The 18647-nt window shown below is 32.3% G+C and overlaps 1 protein-coding gene across 4 annotated transcripts in view; it reads left to right on the top strand.

Moving 5' to 3' along the window:
• RPGRIP1L (RPGRIP1 like) overlaps positions 1-18647 on the top strand; it is a 121316-nt gene that overhangs the window by 33811 nt on the left and 68858 nt on the right. For all 4 annotated transcript variants that reach the window (XM_031954517.1, XM_031954515.1, XM_012553816.3 and 1 more), the window contains exons 11-14: positions 889-1028; positions 12678-12784; positions 12980-13030; positions 17391-17570. In XM_031954517.1, coding sequence (XP_031810377.1) covers positions 889-1028; positions 12678-12784; positions 12980-13030; positions 17391-17570 — 478 coding nt within the window. The remainder of the gene's footprint in view (positions 1-888; positions 1029-12677; positions 12785-12979; positions 13031-17390; positions 17571-18647) is intronic.

Genomic DNA, 18647 nt, shown 5'->3' with positions numbered 1-18647 from the left:
CAAACCAAAAGGTGCTCTGAATTTCCTAATTTAACCTTATACACTTCAGTAAAAATTTAGAAAAAATAATTTTACACTGAGATAGGTTATCAAAATGAATTTTCATTTCATAATTTAAGGATAGTACATAAAAGTAAATTATTTCTTCAGCATTTTTAATCATTAATAGTTCTTAATCCTTGCTCAAATTGCTAAATATTGAGGAATTTTGGACATTGATCATTTGTTGAGTCATTATGCTATTTTTATAACCCAATACATATTGTAGTTAAATAGTTTATTGTTATCCCACATGCTATTAATTTTAAGGACAAAGATTATTTTTTCAATACTTCTTAATTAGAATTAGCATTGTTCTTTTTCAATTCAGTACAAAAAAGTTATTATTTTTGTGGTTGCACTTTAGGATTTGTTAGATTTTTTGGTTTTGGTTTTGAAAAGAACTAATTTTTATTACTCCATGTTTAAAAAAAAAAAAAAATCAGGTGAGAAATCAGTTCTCTCTGTGTTAAGTGGATTTTTATATGGGAAAAAATGATTTTGTCAGTTGTCTATTGCTGAGGTTTAGAATTGTGGATTCCTCTGGAGCATGTATCTGAATTCCTTTTCTAGTCCCACAAATGCTATATATACACTGCCAACTTCTCTGGGGTTTGGTGCTCTAAATTAAGGCCAGTTCCTTTGCTCATCCCACAAACTCTTTCATGTTCTGTAACCGCAGCCTGAGAAAGGCGTCTTGGTTTCAACAGCAGCAGACCAGCATATGTTTACTTAATTCCTAAGACATGATGACAGAGGTCTCTGTGCCACTAAAAGGTTTTTTTCTTTAGTATTTTCTGTTGAAATGTATTTCCAAGTGTTCCTCACACATCCTATGTTTTATTGCAGTGCCTTCAGTGTGACCCATGAAGAACAATGGAAGTTAAAGGAACAACAACTTAAACTGCAGATTGCTCAGCTGGAAAGTGCTTTAGAGTCTGATTTAGCAGACAAAAATGAAATTCTTGACAAACTAAAAGCTGAAAGAGGTACATGTCCAAACAGTTATTTTGTTGTACAAAAAGAATCAGACTTTGAAATAGTGTATAATTAGCCTATGAAGGAAATCAAAAATGCACGTGGACAAAAATAGAGGGATTGGGAATTCAATGTAATGGTTCTTACTCATCTCCCAGAGTTCTTTCACTGGTTCAATTCATTACTGCTCTATTGGAACTGATTTGGTTCATCTCATTGTTGAAGAGGGCCATGTCCATCAGAATTGATCATCATATAGTTTTGTTGTTGAAGTATATAATGATCTCCTGGTCCTGCTCATTTCACTCAGCATCAGTTCATGTAAGTCTCTCCAGGCCTCTCTAACATCATCCTGCTGGTCATTTCTTACAGAACAATAATATTCCATAATATCCATATACCACAATTTATTCAGCCATTCTCCAATTAATGGGCATCCACTCAGTTTCCAGTTTCTGGCCACTACAAAGAGGGCTGCCACAAACATTCTTGCACATACAGGTCTCTTTCCCTTCTTTAAAATCTCTTTGGGACATAAGCCCAGAAGTAACTGCAGTCTTAATTTTTATTAATTTTTTTGATGAGGTGTAAATGGGGTTAAGGGACTTGCCCAGGATCATACAACTAGTAAGTGTTGTGTCTAAGACTGGATTTGAACTCAGGTTCTCTTGACTAACGGCCAGTGGTCTACCACTGTGTCTTCTAGTTGCCCCTGTATTCTTAATTATTCACTATGGTTGAATTCTTAAAAGCCAAGAAAAATCAAATAGACCCTTGTAATATACTATTGCTTAGATGGTTACATTTTGTTAATTATAAATATCTTTCCTGGAAGATTAAATAACTAGATATTGTATTCTATTGTTCTTGGATAGAAGTCATCTGTTTAATTATATGACCTTTTGGTTTTTGGTTTGATCCTTCAATCCCATTTCTGTTTTGTTTGGTGGTAACTCTTTTCTCAGTCAGTGACTATGGAGCCATTACATTTAGACTCTCAACATCATATTCCCTGTGTGCTGCATGAATAAGGATAAAATAGTACTAAAGAAAGTTCAGAGGAAGAGAACAGCTGGACTAATAACATAATTAAGAGGTGTTAATGGTCCATGTTTTATTGATGGCAATACTGTTTTGAGTGTGTTAATAGCTCAGTTCCCAAAGTACCTGAAAAAGGGGCAGAAAACAAGCTTGGGAAAAAATCCTGATCCTTATTATTTTCAAAAAAACTGACCAAAACTATATTAACAACTGTCAGTCCTTATACTTTATTTTCCCCTCTCTAGAAAATATATATAATCTACACATATAACATGTGTATCCTTAATGAATGTAGGAACACTTCTACAAATTATATTTTCATATCTTGATAATCACACTATTGACTGAAAAGTGAAGAGAATGTAATATATCATTTCCTTGATTATTTATTGGCTACAAAAAAGCATCTGATTTGCCAGAATAAAATGCTGCTTTAAAGACTTTCTTCCAATAAGGTACTACAGTAACACACAAGCATGAAAATTATCTTATTGAAGAAGAGCTTTATTTAATGCAGCATCTTACTCTGGCAAATCAAATGCTTTTTTAAAATTGACAACACACTGGGACAGCTAAGTGGCGCAGTAGATAGAGCACCAGCCCTGAAGTCAGGAGGACCTGAGTTCAAATGTGATCTCAAACACTTAACACTTCCTAGCTGTGTGACCCTGGGCAAGTCACTTAACCCCAATTGCCTCAGCAAAAAAAAAAAAAAAAATAGATAACACATAAAATAGAGAAATGTGTATTTGCTAAAAATGACAGCTAGTATCATGAAGGATATCTAGCAAAGATGTCGAGGAAACATAAGAAGATCCTCAAGATGCACCTGTTTACATGGCATTATGCTGATTACATTAAACCCTGAAACAATATATAGACTCCCAAATGAGATCCATAATCATCAGAAGAGAAGAGCTGACTAGCCATACTTAAAAACCAAATGGATAATGAATGCTTATGGTCTGGATTACCATATTGGATAACCCCTAAAAATGGTATAACATTTATATGGTAAGTACCTATATAGACATAGGTAGAAATGAACAATGAACTGAACCCAGATTTGAACAGCTACCAGAGAGTGGGTAGCATTGCTATTGGCAACTTACATTCCTTTTAATGACTTCAAAGCTTCTTTATTAGACACAAGTCCATTTGTTCTTCTTAAAAGTATTTACTTTTCGGGGCAGCTAGGTGGGGCAGTGGATGGAGCACCAGCCGTGAAGTCAGGAGGACCTGAGTTCAAATCAGCTCTCAGATATTTAATACTTCCTAGCTGTGTGACCCTGGGCAAGTCACTTAACCCTAATTTCCTTAGCCAAAAAAAAAAAAAAAAGTATTTACTCTTCCCGACTCACAAAGACCTACCTTGAGGTCTGAACATTAAAATGACTATATTATCACTGAGGCTTTTCCAAAAAATTGGGGAGAAATTAAGTGGCTTGTTTGCAATATTGCATCTATTGAATGATCTTCTTGATATATCAGTATTTTGAAAATGAAGGTGCCCCTCCTGGATAGCTGAATTTGAATTATATGAAATTATTTTAAGATGTTATTTATGTGATTATTTGAAAAATGCTTTTATCATTTTTTCCTGCAACATACTTTGTATTTAGATTAATATCATCACAATATTTGTTCATTAATGATAATAACTATATTAAACATTGTTTCTGGTTCATTCCTATGCAGCCAGAAATAGTGTTTCTCCACAAACACAATTCAGTGAGTCCTTGTTAAATTGATATAATGAAATAGAAACATTTTTTATCTTTTTTACTTTTTATTCTAAATATATAAGCAACCTTATTTTGGAAACTAAAGAAATTAAAATCACCTTTTGCTCTTCCCCATTAACTTTCTCTGATGCCATGTCATGATTAAAATCTAATGCTCAAAATAAGTAGAAGAAACAAAGCTTTGCCTTATACAGTTCTGATAAAAATAGTTTATTCAACTTTTACTATCTTTATTACTTAGTTATAGACTAATTATAAAGTGCCTTGTTGTTCTTGATATCTAAGTGCTGCAAATGCTAAATAATTTAAACTCTTCTGTTCCTTCTCTATTTCTATTTTTTTGCCTTTATCTTTCATGAAAACAGTGAGCACAGTATAGAAGATAAAATGCTGAACTTGGAGTCAGAAAGACCTGGTTTAAAATTCTAACTGCTGTGTGATCTTTAGCAAGTATTTTACCTTCTCTAAGTCTCAGTTTATTTATTTATACAATGAGAAGTTGAATAAAATGACTTTTAAAGTCTCTTCCAGTTCTAAAGTTCCAATTCTTTGATCATTGAATAGTTATGTGAAAATGATAATCATTTTGATACAACTTAAATTTGCAGTTCTGAGAATGTACCGTCTTGTTTATTACAAGGAAAATATTAACAAAAATACCCTTTACTATGATCGTTTATTTGAAAAGTCCTAAGGAACTTCAGATTAATTCCACATTCAGTTCACTTTGTTCATATTTATATAATAATGCTTAAATATTTTACCAGCATGACTCTTTAAGATTTATAAAGTGCTTTCTTTCTAGAGATAGTGTATGCATTGTTATCCTCATTTTTCTGACAAAGAAATTGTTAATCAGACACATTAAATTATTAAACTAGGGCCAGTGAGGTAGAAAGTATCCTAGATCTTATAAGTGCAAGTCCAGTGTTCTTTCTATTATACATATTGCTTCAACCCTTTCATATTTAAAAAATTCTTGTTTATATTAAAGGTTTTGAAATTGTTTGATTTTTTTTTTTTTTACTTTGAAGTTCCATCACACATATACCTCTTCATGTAGCAAGTGTTCTTTGCCAGAAGATGTTTCCTCATCTTTTTATTTTCATTCCTATAACTAGCAAATTATTTTTAGAGAGTACTCACCTCTTTATTCAAGGTACAAATTAGTTTCAGATTGTGTGAATATGGCAAAGAACGGATATGTAAATGCAGTGTGCATTTGGCTAATGCTTAAATTAACTGCATGTGTTTAAGGTCTGCTTTTGAAAGTCCTTTCTATCTTTAGCTAAAATGCATAATTCAGCATAATGCATATGGCTATATTGATCACAGCTGACGATATTAGCACAAAGGAACTTTGAAAATTGTTTAGTTAGATTGTTCTCTTTACTCTAGTTATTAATGATGTTGCTGAAAGAACCTAATTTTTAGAGTGAAATGTTATCTCTTTGAATAAGACGCTATTTTGCTTCACCTGCCTTTTTTCAAATCATAAAGGAAAGAAGTTTATTTTTCATTTTGCAGTGTGATCCAACATACTATACAGATCAACACATTTATTTCCCTCCTTTTTAGATAAGAGCACAGGACCTATGTTTGAACAACAAACGTGAGATAGAAAAAGATTTTATAAATACATAAATATAAAATTCAAAGGGGAAATGATTTAGAAATACATTTTTAGAGCTCTTATTTCTTGGTTCCATTAAAGTGAAAGATTAGTGCAGTTGATAAAATTTTGGTGAGGCTGAGGTAGGAGGTTTCTTTCCTTCAGTAATCTGAATATGGAGCATCAATCAATTAAATCAATTAATCAACATTAATCAAGATACCATTAATCAATAATCAATCATCCTTTATTGAAAAGGACCAGTGATGTCTTAGCTTGAATGTGAATTGGATTTAAGTGAGGCCCAGTTGTGCAGTCATCAGCCTCACCGTAACATCTGTGGCCAGACAAAAATACATGCCATAGATGAAGTTCAAATGAGATGATTATGTAAAATGCTTTGTAAATGTTTATGTGATACATAAATGTCTCTTGATCCTGATGATGAACATATTACTATATAACACTCAAGGGGAAATTGTTTGCATTTAATTCAAGCCAGAAAATGACAAGTGCCTAGAATCTAGGAGTTTTGTCTCTCTTTGTCTTGTAGTTAATAACTTATACTTTTTTAAAAAATCATACCCGATTCCTTGCACCCCAAAATTTAAGAAAAACACAAATGATAAAAGTTACCGCTATTGATAGTATATACAGCAGTATTCCCTAACTCTAGAACTCCATCTTGATATTGAAATAAGAAGGTATATTTTCTCCTCTTTTCTCTGCAATCCAGATTGGCTTTTGTAGTAATTCAAATTTTGACAGAATTTTAGTGTTGTTTCATGTATGTAATTGTAGTTATTTTTATTCTTCTTTTGGTTCTCCCTTCTTCCACTTCAATTCATACAAGTCTTCTGTGTTTCTCTAAATTATTAATATTTGTCATTTATTATAACAATAAATTCTATTACATTTGTATATCGCTCTTCAGCTATAGCTGCTCACTTTGTTTCACTAGCCCAAAGAGAGTTGTTAGGAATTATTTTATTAAATATAGGATTTTTCTTTTAATAACTGATTTGTTTGGGTGTATGTCTAGGATTGGCTGCATTGCCACAGTTCTTCCAACATTGTTGCCATCTCTTTGCCAATTTGATGAGTATAAGATAAAAATTTTTGTCTTAATTTTCATTTTTTTTTATAATTAATGATTTAGGATTTCCTTTAGCCTTATCTTTCAGACAGACAGATTGTCACTAGCAGACCTCTTGAAGAGTATGATGTTTCTAGTATAATATGATTTGGTTCCCAGCATCTTAAGTTCTATATCTTTTTTTATCATCTATTTCCCTATGATCAAAAGATCATAGCTCTCATGCTAGATGGGACATTAAAAGTCATTTGGTCTCTAATTCTCCAGATAAGAAAATTGAACTAAGGTTAATTGCCTATGGTCATGTAAGGGGTAAGTGGCAAAGCTAAGATGTGAACTTAAATCTCCAATCTTTAAATCCTTCCTAGCTTACTTCATAGCAGTATTTGTTAGATCTACATTCATAGCTTTTTAGAGATGGAGGACAGGTATTAATCATTTGCAAGGACAAAGGAAGTTAGTTTCAACTTTTATTGAATAATGGAGTCTAGTCATTAATTCTTCATATTTTATGTCAAGTGAAAAATAAAATATTAAATTTTCTTTGTCTAAGCAAGGGCTCTCTCCATATAATTTTTTAAATTTTATTTTTATTAGTATATTTTGTTTTAAAATCACATTCATTCCTAAATGTCTCTTTTCTTTCTCTCTCCAGCAAATCTTTCTTATAATAAATAAAAATGAAAGAAAAAAATTAACCAAAACATGGAAGGTATCGGACAATATATGCAATATTCTAAATCCATAGCCTCCCCTACCTTTCACCACTACCAGTCACCTCTGCCATGAAGTAAGGGAGATACATTTTCCCTTCTCTCCATGGTTAATGTTGATCATTATAATTAGTGTTCTGGTTTGTTGTAATTGTTTTTCCTATTTATCCTGTTATGGTGATATATATTGTTTATCATATGGTCCTGACTCTATACTTCACTGTGCATCTGTTCATATAGATCTTTCCATGATTTTCTGAATTTTTCATAGTCACCTGGGTTTTATAGAAAAGTCATATTCAATTGCATTTAATATCATAATTTGTTTAGTTATTCCTCAGTGAATAGTCATTTGTTTGATAGAATGTAAATTCCTTGAGAATAGGAATTTTTTTTAAATTTCCTGCACCTAGCACAATACTTAGCTCCTAGTAGATGCTTAACATATAATAATAATGGCTAATACTTACATAGTGCTTAAAAGTTTGAAATACCTGTAAATTATCTCCTTTGATCCTTTGATCTGCTTGTCGGTTAATTGATTTGTTTCCAAATAAATCTCTGCTAACCCTTCCTCCAAGAGTTTATCTTATGAATATGTTGATATATAATGGACCAGTTGTTTTTGATCATCTTGATTATATTTTTTCTGATTCATTAATCAGTTAATTAAATATTGATTAAGCAACTACTATGTGCCAGGCCCTATGGACACAGACAGAAATGAAATAGTCTAGTCATTCCCTCAGGGAAAATGTTCTGTCAGGGGAAACAACATATACATATAATAAAGTATATTCAGAATCTATTCAAGACAAATAAAAGATAATTTTTGGAAGGGAGAAAGGGCACTAGAAACTTAGGAGATCAGGAAAGGCTTCATGTAGAGAATACTGCTTAAATTGAGAAAACAAGGAAAGAAGGCTTTACTTACTGGCCCCTTTCTGAAGATAAGTCTCTTTGTACTTAGCTAGGTTGATATAGTAGATATAGCCTGTTACCAGGTAGAATTATATCTGAAACTTTTTTTCATCTTGAGAGAAATTTCCAGATCTTGTATTTTGCTTGTTTTCTTCAAGAGCCCAAAGTCAGCTGTGTGTCAGAGTGAGACACAAGAGTTGAGCTTTTATGGAATTTAATCAAATAGAAATATTCATTAAAGTCATACCAATCAGTACTAACATTTCCTATGCTTCTTAATTTCTTGAATTTTTTAGATACTGGCTTGACATCAGAACCAAAAAAGTTGAAAGGAATTAAAGTAGAAGTCATCAAAATTTTCTAGACACACATTTATGTAAAAAATAATCTAAGTAAATATTTTGTTGTATTTTAATAATAATTAAGATATAATTAATATAAATTAAGTATAATAGGAACAAAGTGGCTGCTGGGCAATATGGTGCACATCTATAATCCCTGCTACTGGGGAAGCTAGAGATGGTAGATTGGTTGAACTCTGCAATTCTGAGAAGCTTCCATAAGGCTAACACAGATTACATTGTTAAATTGTTCTAGTTGTTTATGACTCTTTGTGGCCCCCATTTGGGGTTTTCTTGAAAAAGATACCACAGGGGGCGGCTATGTGGCACAGTGGATAGAACATCAGCCCTGAAGTCAGGAGGACCTGAGTTCAAATTTGGCCTCAGACACTTAACACAAACTAGCTGTGTGACATGGGCAAATCACTTAACCCCAATTTCCTCAGGAAACAAAACAAAAAAAAAAAAAGATACCAGAGGAGTTTACCATTTCCTTCTCCAGTACATTTCACTGAAGTGGAACTAAGGCAAACAGCATTAAGCAACTTGCCCAGAATAGGTGTCTGAGGTCAGATTTGAACCAAGAAGATCAGTCTTCCTAAGTCCCAGCCCAGTGCACTATTTTCTGTCACCTCACCGGCCAGGCAGATCAGGTGTCCATGCTAAATAGACCCAAACCTAAAAAATAAAAAGTTGTTGAAGCACTTTAAATTAGATAGGCCACCAAAGATTAATATAATCACCAAGATGAAACCTTACTAAATAGAAATGGCATTAAGAATTATTTTTTTAATGTTTCATATAATTTTCCAATTACATGTAATAACAATTTTTAGCATTCTTAACATTTAACGTGACATTTTTTAAAATTTTGAGTTCCAAATTCTCTACCTTCCTTCCCATCTTCCCCTCTCATTGAGAAGTAAACAATCTGATGTGAATTAAACACAAAGCAATGCAAAACACGTTTCCATATTAGCTATGTTGTGAAAGAAAACACTAACCTAAATAAATGAGTGAATAAGGGAATAAAGTAATAAGAAAAAGTATGTGTTGATCTTTCATTCAGATTCCATCAGTTTTTTCTCTGGAGGTAAATAGCATATTTAATAAGTCCTTCGAAATTGTACTAGGTTATTGTATTGGTGAGAAAAGATAAATCATTCACAGTTAATCATTATATGATATTGTTGTTATTATGTATGATCTCCTGGTTCTGCTCATTTTACTTCATATGAGTTTTCCCAGGTATTTCTGAAAGCATCCTGTTTGTCATTTCTTATAGCACAGTAGTATTTCATTACAGTCATGTGCCACAACTTGGTCCTTCCTCAATTGAAGGGCATTTCCTCAATTTCCAATGCTTTGCCACAACAAAAAGAGAATTCAGTCTTTATCAAGGAAACTTATAAAAAATTTCCCCATTTTTTGTTTTCCGTTTTAATCTTGGCTGCATTGACTTTGTTCATTTGAAAACTTTAATTTAATGAAATCAGAATTAGCCAGTTTAAATCTTATAATACTCTCTAGCTTTTGTTTTGTCACAAATTCTTCCCTTATCTATAGATTTGATAAATAAAATATTCCAAGTTCCTCTAATTTACTTGTGATATCATCCTTTGTCTAGATCATGTACCCATTTTGAATTTATCTTGATAAATAGTGTGAGATATTGGTTTATACCTAATTTTTGCCAAAGTGTTTTCTAGTCTTGCCAGCAGTTTTTGTCAAATTCTGAGTTTTTATCTCTAAAGCTTGAATCTTTGCATTAACACTAGTACTGTGACTTGTGTACCTAATCTAATTCATTGATCTACAACTATTTCTTAATCAATACCAGATTGTTTTTCTGATTACTACTTTGTAATACAATTTGAGATTGGATATAGTTAGGCAGCTTTCCTTTACATGATTTTTTCATTGATTCCCTTGATATTCTTGATTGTTAGTTCTTCCAGATGAATTTTGTTATCATTTTTTCCTAGGTTTATAAAATTATTTTTGGTTGTTTGATATGTCACTGAATAAGTAAATTAATTTGGAAGAATTGTCATTTTTATTTTTTATTATATATGTCCAGCCTATCTATGATCAATAAATATTTTCCAATTGTTTGGATCTGACATTATGTAAAAAGCGTTTTGTAATTGTGTTCATATAATTCTGGTTTTGTCCTAGCAATAGATTACCAAGAATTTTGTTATCTATAATTATCTTAAGTAGAAGTTCTCTTTCTATCCCTTGTTGCTGGTCTTTGTTGGCAATATGTAGAAATGATAATGATTTATTTGAATTTATTTTATATTCTGCAACGTTTGTTTTTTATCAATTATCTAGGTATACCATCATACTATCTGTGAAAAGTGATAGTTTTGTTTTCTCACTGCTTATTCTCATTCCTTTAGTTTCTTTTTCTTCTCATTGCTATAGCTAGCATTTCTAGTACAATAGTATTTAATAATGATGATGCTAATGGGCATTCTTGCTTCACCCCTCATCTTATTGGAAAAGCTTCTAGCTTATCCTCATAAGAATAATGATTTGTTAATGATTTTAAATAAATACTACTTGTCATTTTAAAGAAAATACCATTTATTCTTATGCTTTCTAATTTTTTTTAAAATAGGAATGAGTCTTGTAATTTCTCAAAAGCTTCTGCCTCTATTGAAATATAATATGATTTTTGTTGGTTTTGGTCGATTATGCTGATAGTTTTCCTAATTCCTATATAAATCCTGCGTGGTGGTAGTGTTTGGTCTTTGTGATATATTGCTGTAATCTCCTTGCTTACTATTTAAAGTTTTTGTATTAATGTTAGGGGAAATGGTCTGTAATTTTCTTATTCTGGTCTTACTCTTCTTAGTTTAGGTATCATCACTATATTTATGTCATAAAAGGAATTTGGTGAAATTCCTTCCTTGACAGTTTTTTTCTTAGGATGCTCATTAATGGCTTATTCAGTTTGCCCCCCTCCCCCCAAGGTAGGGTTATTGTATTTCTTCTTCTGTTAATCTAGAAATATATATTTTTGTAAATATTTGTCCATTTCAATTAGATACAGATAAAAATTAGCATATAATTGCTTTAATTTCATCTTCATTGGAGATGAATTTACCTTTTTTCATTATTGATACTGGTAATTTGGATTTCTTTTAATCAAATGAATCAATGATTGTGGTTGTGGTTTAAGTTTTATTAGCTCAGTGATTCGCTTATTTTCCAAAATATTTATTTTTAAAATGTTATAGAAAAACAAATAACTGGTCTTGCTTTAGATATTAGTTAAGAAATTCAAGATTTAAGCCCTTTAATAGCCTATTAGCAGTATTTGTTTATAAGGTGTTACAATCTTCTCACCTATAAATACATGTTTTTGGTCATTGGGGTAGGTTGGCAAACAATCTGGATAGACCATTTGACATATTACTATTACTGAAAAAACAATCTTAGGCATGTGCTGTACTTTAAAAACTTTGTATATATTCTACATTATTCTAATGTATTGAGAATGTAATTCAAACTATAGTAAGAAATCTCTAAGAATAATAATTGATTAGCAATCTGAGATCAAAAGACAGGGAAAGTACCATATTTTAAACTCCAAATAATGACTTTATTATATAAATTAAGAAGTTAGAGAAAAATTAAAAGTTAAGAAACTAAGTAGAAAATTTCTTTTAAAAAGATATTTTGTTTCATGTCTTTCAGGAGCCACAATAAGTAAGTAAAACTTAGATTTAGCAAAATGTTTGCTTATTTCAAAATAAATTTAAAATAACTTTGAAGTATCAGAAGTTTTGATTTCCATATATGTGTGAATTTGTGTTTGTGTATATATACATACATCACGTGTATTTATACATATGCACACACATGTGGATATGTGTTTTATACGCCTATATTTTAGATACATACACATATATTTGTCTAAATATGATATGAATTCTTGTTGAAAGTGTTTCTAAAAACCAAGAGAGTAATACTTTTAGTTGATAATATGGTGTTAGTTTGTTCATATTCCCTTAGTGCCTGTCTAGTTTTAATATTATCTCAATTATGTTGTTACCTTAGTTTCCATGGCTAAAAGAGTATTAGCTAGAACTTGATCAAAGGTTGGAAAATTCATTTGAAATAATTTCTTAGATTCAACTTTATATTTTAGCTTTTTATTATGTCTTTTTTATCTTCAAGACCAAACAGAAAAACTTACTCAAGAAAATAAAGAGCTTCACTTGTGCTATCTGGAACATAAGCAACAGCTTGATGAGCTTAAAAACCGCATCAAGTTTTTCAGCAAGGTGAATTTTTATTGCTTTAAAATAAAAGATCATTATATTTTACAGATAAAGTGCTATGATGAAAAGATGTTATTTAGTTTATGAATTTATGGTATCAGGAAGCCATCATTTTGTGAGGATGCCTTCTCGTATTTGGAATGTATGTCTATCATTCATTATCATCTCATAATGTTCTTTTCTTTAAATGTGTTGCAGGAATGCGAAATTGATGTGACTGAATTCAATGAAGCCCTCATGCTTATAAAGGTAACTTTCTAAATTGGATTATAGTTTTCATGTTATCTATTTCTCTGTTTTAGGCTGGCTCTTTCCCTTATCTTTAATTATAGTAGGCTGGACATTAAGCTTTAATCATCTGTAAAATATGTTGCATTTTCACTTCTATTAAAATTGAGAAAGTTCAGAAATGATACTGATTTAGTTTTGTGCATATTTTATAGCATCAAAATTCATTAACACATGAGACTTAAAACACTTGACATAATTTATAGTAAACCTTTTGCTTTCACATTTCTCACTGTAATATTTGAAAATTCTTTTTATTGATAATTTTTGTTCTTTTAGAAAAACTAGTTAGTTGTCTCTTATTTCAAAGAATAAAAAAGAACCAAAGTAATTTGACAAAACTTAACAACCCATTAAAAAAAAATCTGACATTATACTTAAGTGTTCCAGTTCCCCATTTCTGCAAGGTATATAAGGAAATACCTTCTCTTTTTAAATATATCTCTTCCTTAAGCCAAATTTAGTCATTCGAACAAAACCATTTATTTTAAATTGTTGTTGTTGTTCTTTCCATTTACTTTGTTGTTACAAACTTTGTTTTCCTGGTTCTGTTTCTTTTAAAATTTGCAAACTTTGACTCAGCAATAGGCATACACACTAAGAATGTCAATGATGTCATATTCACATTCAAGCCAAGACATCACTGGTCCTCTTCAAAGTATTAATAGTAGTACTTTTTTTTTTTTAGTAGCAAAGAATAGGATTCAAAGTAGATGTCCATCAACTGGAGAAAAGCTAAAGAAAAACTGTGGTACATAACTAATAGAGTACTATTGTGCCATAAGAAATAGTAAGCATTGATAGATTTATAAGAAATAAACAGGAAAAACAGCTTAAATAAGATATTGGGTAAAGGATATTATAAATGTCTCCCAAATCTAAGTTACTTGATTTTTTGTGAAAGAACCTAAGAAAAATATATTCATTTCAGATCATTTTAAGTATTATACTTAAGTATAAGATATCTATATCCAAATTGACACCTGAGACACAGATACCACTACTTATTGAGAATGTTTTACAGCCCATTGTCATGGTTAGCAAACTCTCTCTTCATTTCCAAATCTCCATTATTCACAGTTGAAACCTGCTTATGTGAAAAATGTTCTTCATCTTATATGACTTCTTCTGCTTTCTTTTTCCACTATGCTTTCTAGAATTTCTGTTTACCAACTACTGTTTTTATGAGTCCTCTTATATTCATAAACCTTCCATATTCTTGAAGTTCCCTCCCCGCTCCCTCCCCTCCCACACACACACACACACAAAGTCTGGTTGGTTCCAGCTTCTCTGATGTACCTTTTTGGGCTTGAAACATAAAAGTGAAGTTGGTGGCACTCGGACTTTGGGAAATGCCTGAGAGCATGCAAGTTACCATTCCCTGATGTCATACTGATCAAATGTATGTCTACAGATGAATATAAGGAAGGGATGAGTTAAAAAAACAACAAACAAACAAAAAGAAAAAAAACTAAGAACCACTGTGTCCTTGCTCCTGTCACTGCCATATTTGGACAGAATTAACCTTTTGTTCAGACTCCCAAGTATCTCTTTTCTTCCCAACATTGAACCTGAACTAAGAGAGCACTGGATTAGAACTAGCCCCAAAACAGTCTTCATTTCTACCATAAAAATATCTGCTCTTATACTTGAAAAATTTATTGTGCATTTGAATGGCCATAAAATACCTTAACTTTTCTGTTCCTCAACTCCTATAACTTATACCTTTACTCTAACTCAGTCTCATAAGGCTAGTCATACTCTCGATCTTATTGCCCATAATTGTTCCATTTCCATGATGAAATTTCTGCATCTGATCATAACTTCCTCTCCTTCCATTTCTCCTTGTGCTTTTCCCTTCCTTAACCTATTCTTTGTCTCCATTGCAGCATCTAATCAGTTCACCTCTGTTTCCCCAATCTTAATCCCATTTCTGTTGGGGTTGAAAAGTGAGTAGATGGTGAAATTCTTGATGAGAATTTGATGAGATAAGTTCTTCTCCTTATATCCCATTCTTTCCCATTTCCTCAAGGGGCTTGCCCCTTTAAGAATCACTCTTTCTCTGCTCTTCATTTTTTCTTCACCTACAGATTCCTTCCATGCTGATTACAAATATGCTCAAATTCCCACCATTCTTTAAAAAAAAAAACAAAAAAACTTCATTTAACCCTAACTCCCCAACCACATTATCATCCTGTTACTTCTCTTTTCACAGCCAAATTTTTAGAAAAAGATATCCACACCAATTGTTTCTGCTTCCTTTTCTCTTGCTCACATCTTAACACCTTGCAGTCTGGCTTTTTTATTTAGCATTTGATTGAAATTGTTTTCTTCAAGATTATCAGTAATATGTTACTACAAAATGTAGTGACTATTTTTTTAGTGACTATTATTGTAAAAAAGTTTTTATCCTTTCTGACTTCTCAGCAAAGTGTTTGGCACTTTTGAAATCCACTTCTTCCTGGATATTTTTCCCCTAGGTTTTCATGAGAGTATTCTTTCCTGGTGCTTGTTCCCTCCTCCAATTATGGTCATCCTTTGTCCTTCCTCTTTTTGGGGGAATATATTCCATGTCTCTTTCCTGGACCTTCTCTTCTCTTTCTACATTTTCTCTTAGTGATCTCATTACTTCCCATGTGTTTAGTTATTATCTCAATGCAGTTGACTACTAAATCTACTTGTTCAGTACCTCTGTCCTAAGTGTCAATCTCATATTATTACCAAGTACCTGCTGGTCATCCCCACATAGTTGTTTCATGGACAACTCAAATTCAACATGTCATAACAGCTCCTCCCAAAAAAAACAGTACCTTCCTTTTTCTGTCAGAGCTGCCACCATCCTTCTAGTCACCCAAGCACACACTTCTGTTTCTCTCACCCTCTGTATTCAATCAGTTGTAAAAGTTCGTTGAATACCGCAATATGACTCTTTGCATTTCTTTAAATTCACACAACCACCATTAGTGGTAGCTTAGCTCAGGACATCATTAGTTTTAGTCTTATGGTTGTCATAACCTCCTAATTGGTCTCCTTGCTTCGATCCTCTCTTCTCCAATATATTTTCCACAAAAAATTCTAATAGTTTCCTATTGCCTTTAGAATCACAAACACTTATTTGTTAGATCTTGCACAATTACACCTCCTTATGTACTTTACATTCTAACTAAACCAGGATTCTTTCTTTTTCCCATGTTGGATGTTCCAACTTCTTCTTCCATGCCATTTTAAAAATTAAATTATATACTTTTCAATTTTAAAAAGTCAATTTAAAAATTCTCTCCCACATCTGTCTTCCTGTTGAAAATAAAAGAAAAGCAAAACCTCTATTACAAACATATATAGTCAGGCAAAACATATTTTCACATTAACCCTGTCCAAAAGATATGTAAATAGAAAGGTGATCATTTTTATAGTATTCTTGTCATTGTATGAATCATTCTGATTCTGTATCAGTTCTGGTTTGGCATCAGTTCATACAAATTTTTTCTGAAACCATCAACTGATGTCTACTCCCCACACCCCATCCCTTCTTGAATGCTTGTACATTCCTCTTTTCATAAACTCCAATTAAGAGAAATGGCGAGTTCCACCCTCTTTTTCCTTTCTATACTTTCATATTCATTCTTTTACCCTGCTTTTTCTTTCTCCTCCTCAGACTCTCAGAACAGATGCCTCCCTTTCTCAAGGCTTCTGTTTCTTATTTAATTCCTTCCATACCCTAAGAAGATATTAAAATTCTGAAGGAACATGTGTTTCTTCTTCCTTTACTAAAATGTTAGCATGACGTTATCATATAACTCCTCCAGTTCAAAAAATTTCACTTTCTGGGTATCTCTTGACTCTTGGTTTTGTGTTTCAGAGTTCTTTCTCAACTCTAGGTCTTTTCATCAGTAATGTTTAAAAATCCACTCGCTCTTCCATGACATAGTAACTCAGTAAATTCCAGCTCTATAATCCTGAGCAAGTTACTTACCCTTTGTCTATCTCACTTTCCTTATCTGTAAAATAAAGGAAATAATTACATCTACTTCCCACAGGTGTTGGAAAGATCAAATAAGTTAATAATTGTAAGACACTTAGCACAGTGCCTAAGACATAGTAAGAGCTGTATAAATAAATAATATTGTTAGTTGTTGCTGTTGTTGTTTCCTTCGCTATTTAGAATGAATTCACTTCACTGAATAGAATATAATGTACTTTTGGGCAGAGACTTTCTTGTTCATCTTTGTTTTAGCACTGCCTAGCAAAGTTTGTGGTACTTAACAGGTTTATAAGAAGTTATTGTTGAATTGATTTAAATTACAAAATTTTTTCCTTCTAGTCTAGAAAAGAGCAGAAAAATGGACACCTTTCCTTTCTAGAGAAAATTGATGGTGATATTAATAAGGACCTAGAAAAATCAATTCAAGAACTTCAGGCAACACATGCAGAAACCGTGCAAGAACTGGAAAAGACAAGAAATATGCTAATCATGCAGCATAAAATTAATAAAGATTATCAGGTACAATTATCAGTATTATAAAATGGAGTATTTTCTATACGATGTTATAATAATCATTTTTTTGTTTTTAAAAGTAAATTCCATTTTTCAGGTTTATACTTCTAATTTAGCTAGATAATTAATTTTATCCTCTACTACCACAAATCCCTGGGTGTTGGCCTTTTTATAACTAGGTGATTAGGATATTTAGGAAACAAAACAAGCCTTACACATTCTCCCAATCTAAGATATTAGCCTAATTGCCTAATAGAACATAAAATAACTAAAATTCTACTTGCATTTAGAATCATAGGATTATCGATTTATATCTAGAAAGGACCTTAGAAGTCATGACTTAGAGGAGAGTACATTCATTTTGCAGATCAAGAAACTAAATTCAATCCAGGAGGATTAAATTATTTTCCCATTATACTTACACAAAGAGAAAGAGATACATTTTTCTGGGCCAGAGTTCCCACCTTAAGTTGTGCATACCCCTTGGGGATTTGAAAGATTTCACAGGGAATTGGCAGATTATAAGAAGGAAGAAGAGATAGGAATTGTGTGGGGAAAGGAATGTTGTACTGCATGTGGAAGGTTTGAGGAGGTGGAGCCAAGATGGCAGAGCAAGATAGGGACTCCCTTAGTTCACCTCCAGACCCCTCCACATACATTTAAATAATAACTCTAAAAAAAGTTGTAGAGCATCAGAACCCACAAAAAAAAAAAAAAAAAAATTTACAGCCGAAGGTGGCTTGGAAGGTTGGCAGGAGGGATCTGATGAATTGAGGTTGATCTGGAGTACAATCACAGCACAGGCCCCAGAAAACCAGAAAGTAGTGATTTCAGAGCTTTCATCCCACAGAGCCAAGGACAACTCAGCAAGAAAGGTTTGGAATACTAAGAAGTGAAGGGAGCCCAGCCCAGGATTAGGTTTTGGGAATTACTGAATCAACCATGGCAGTGCTGTAGTAGGAGCAGCAACTGGGACAGGAAACTTCACCTTCCAAAGAACTCAGCTGGTGGAAAAGAGAGAGGCAGACAGCCCGACAAAAGGGATGTTGCAGGGGCCTTTTTGCTGGCACTGGTAGGACTTTG

The sequence above is a fragment of the Sarcophilus harrisii genome, chromosome 2, assembly GCF_902635505.1.
Source record: "Sarcophilus harrisii chromosome 2, mSarHar1.11, whole genome shotgun sequence".
Taxonomy (NCBI): domain Eukaryota; kingdom Metazoa; phylum Chordata; class Mammalia; order Dasyuromorphia; family Dasyuridae; genus Sarcophilus; species Sarcophilus harrisii.
The sequence above is the reverse complement of the archived record's forward strand: the minus strand, read 5'-3'. Positions and strand labels throughout refer to the sequence as shown.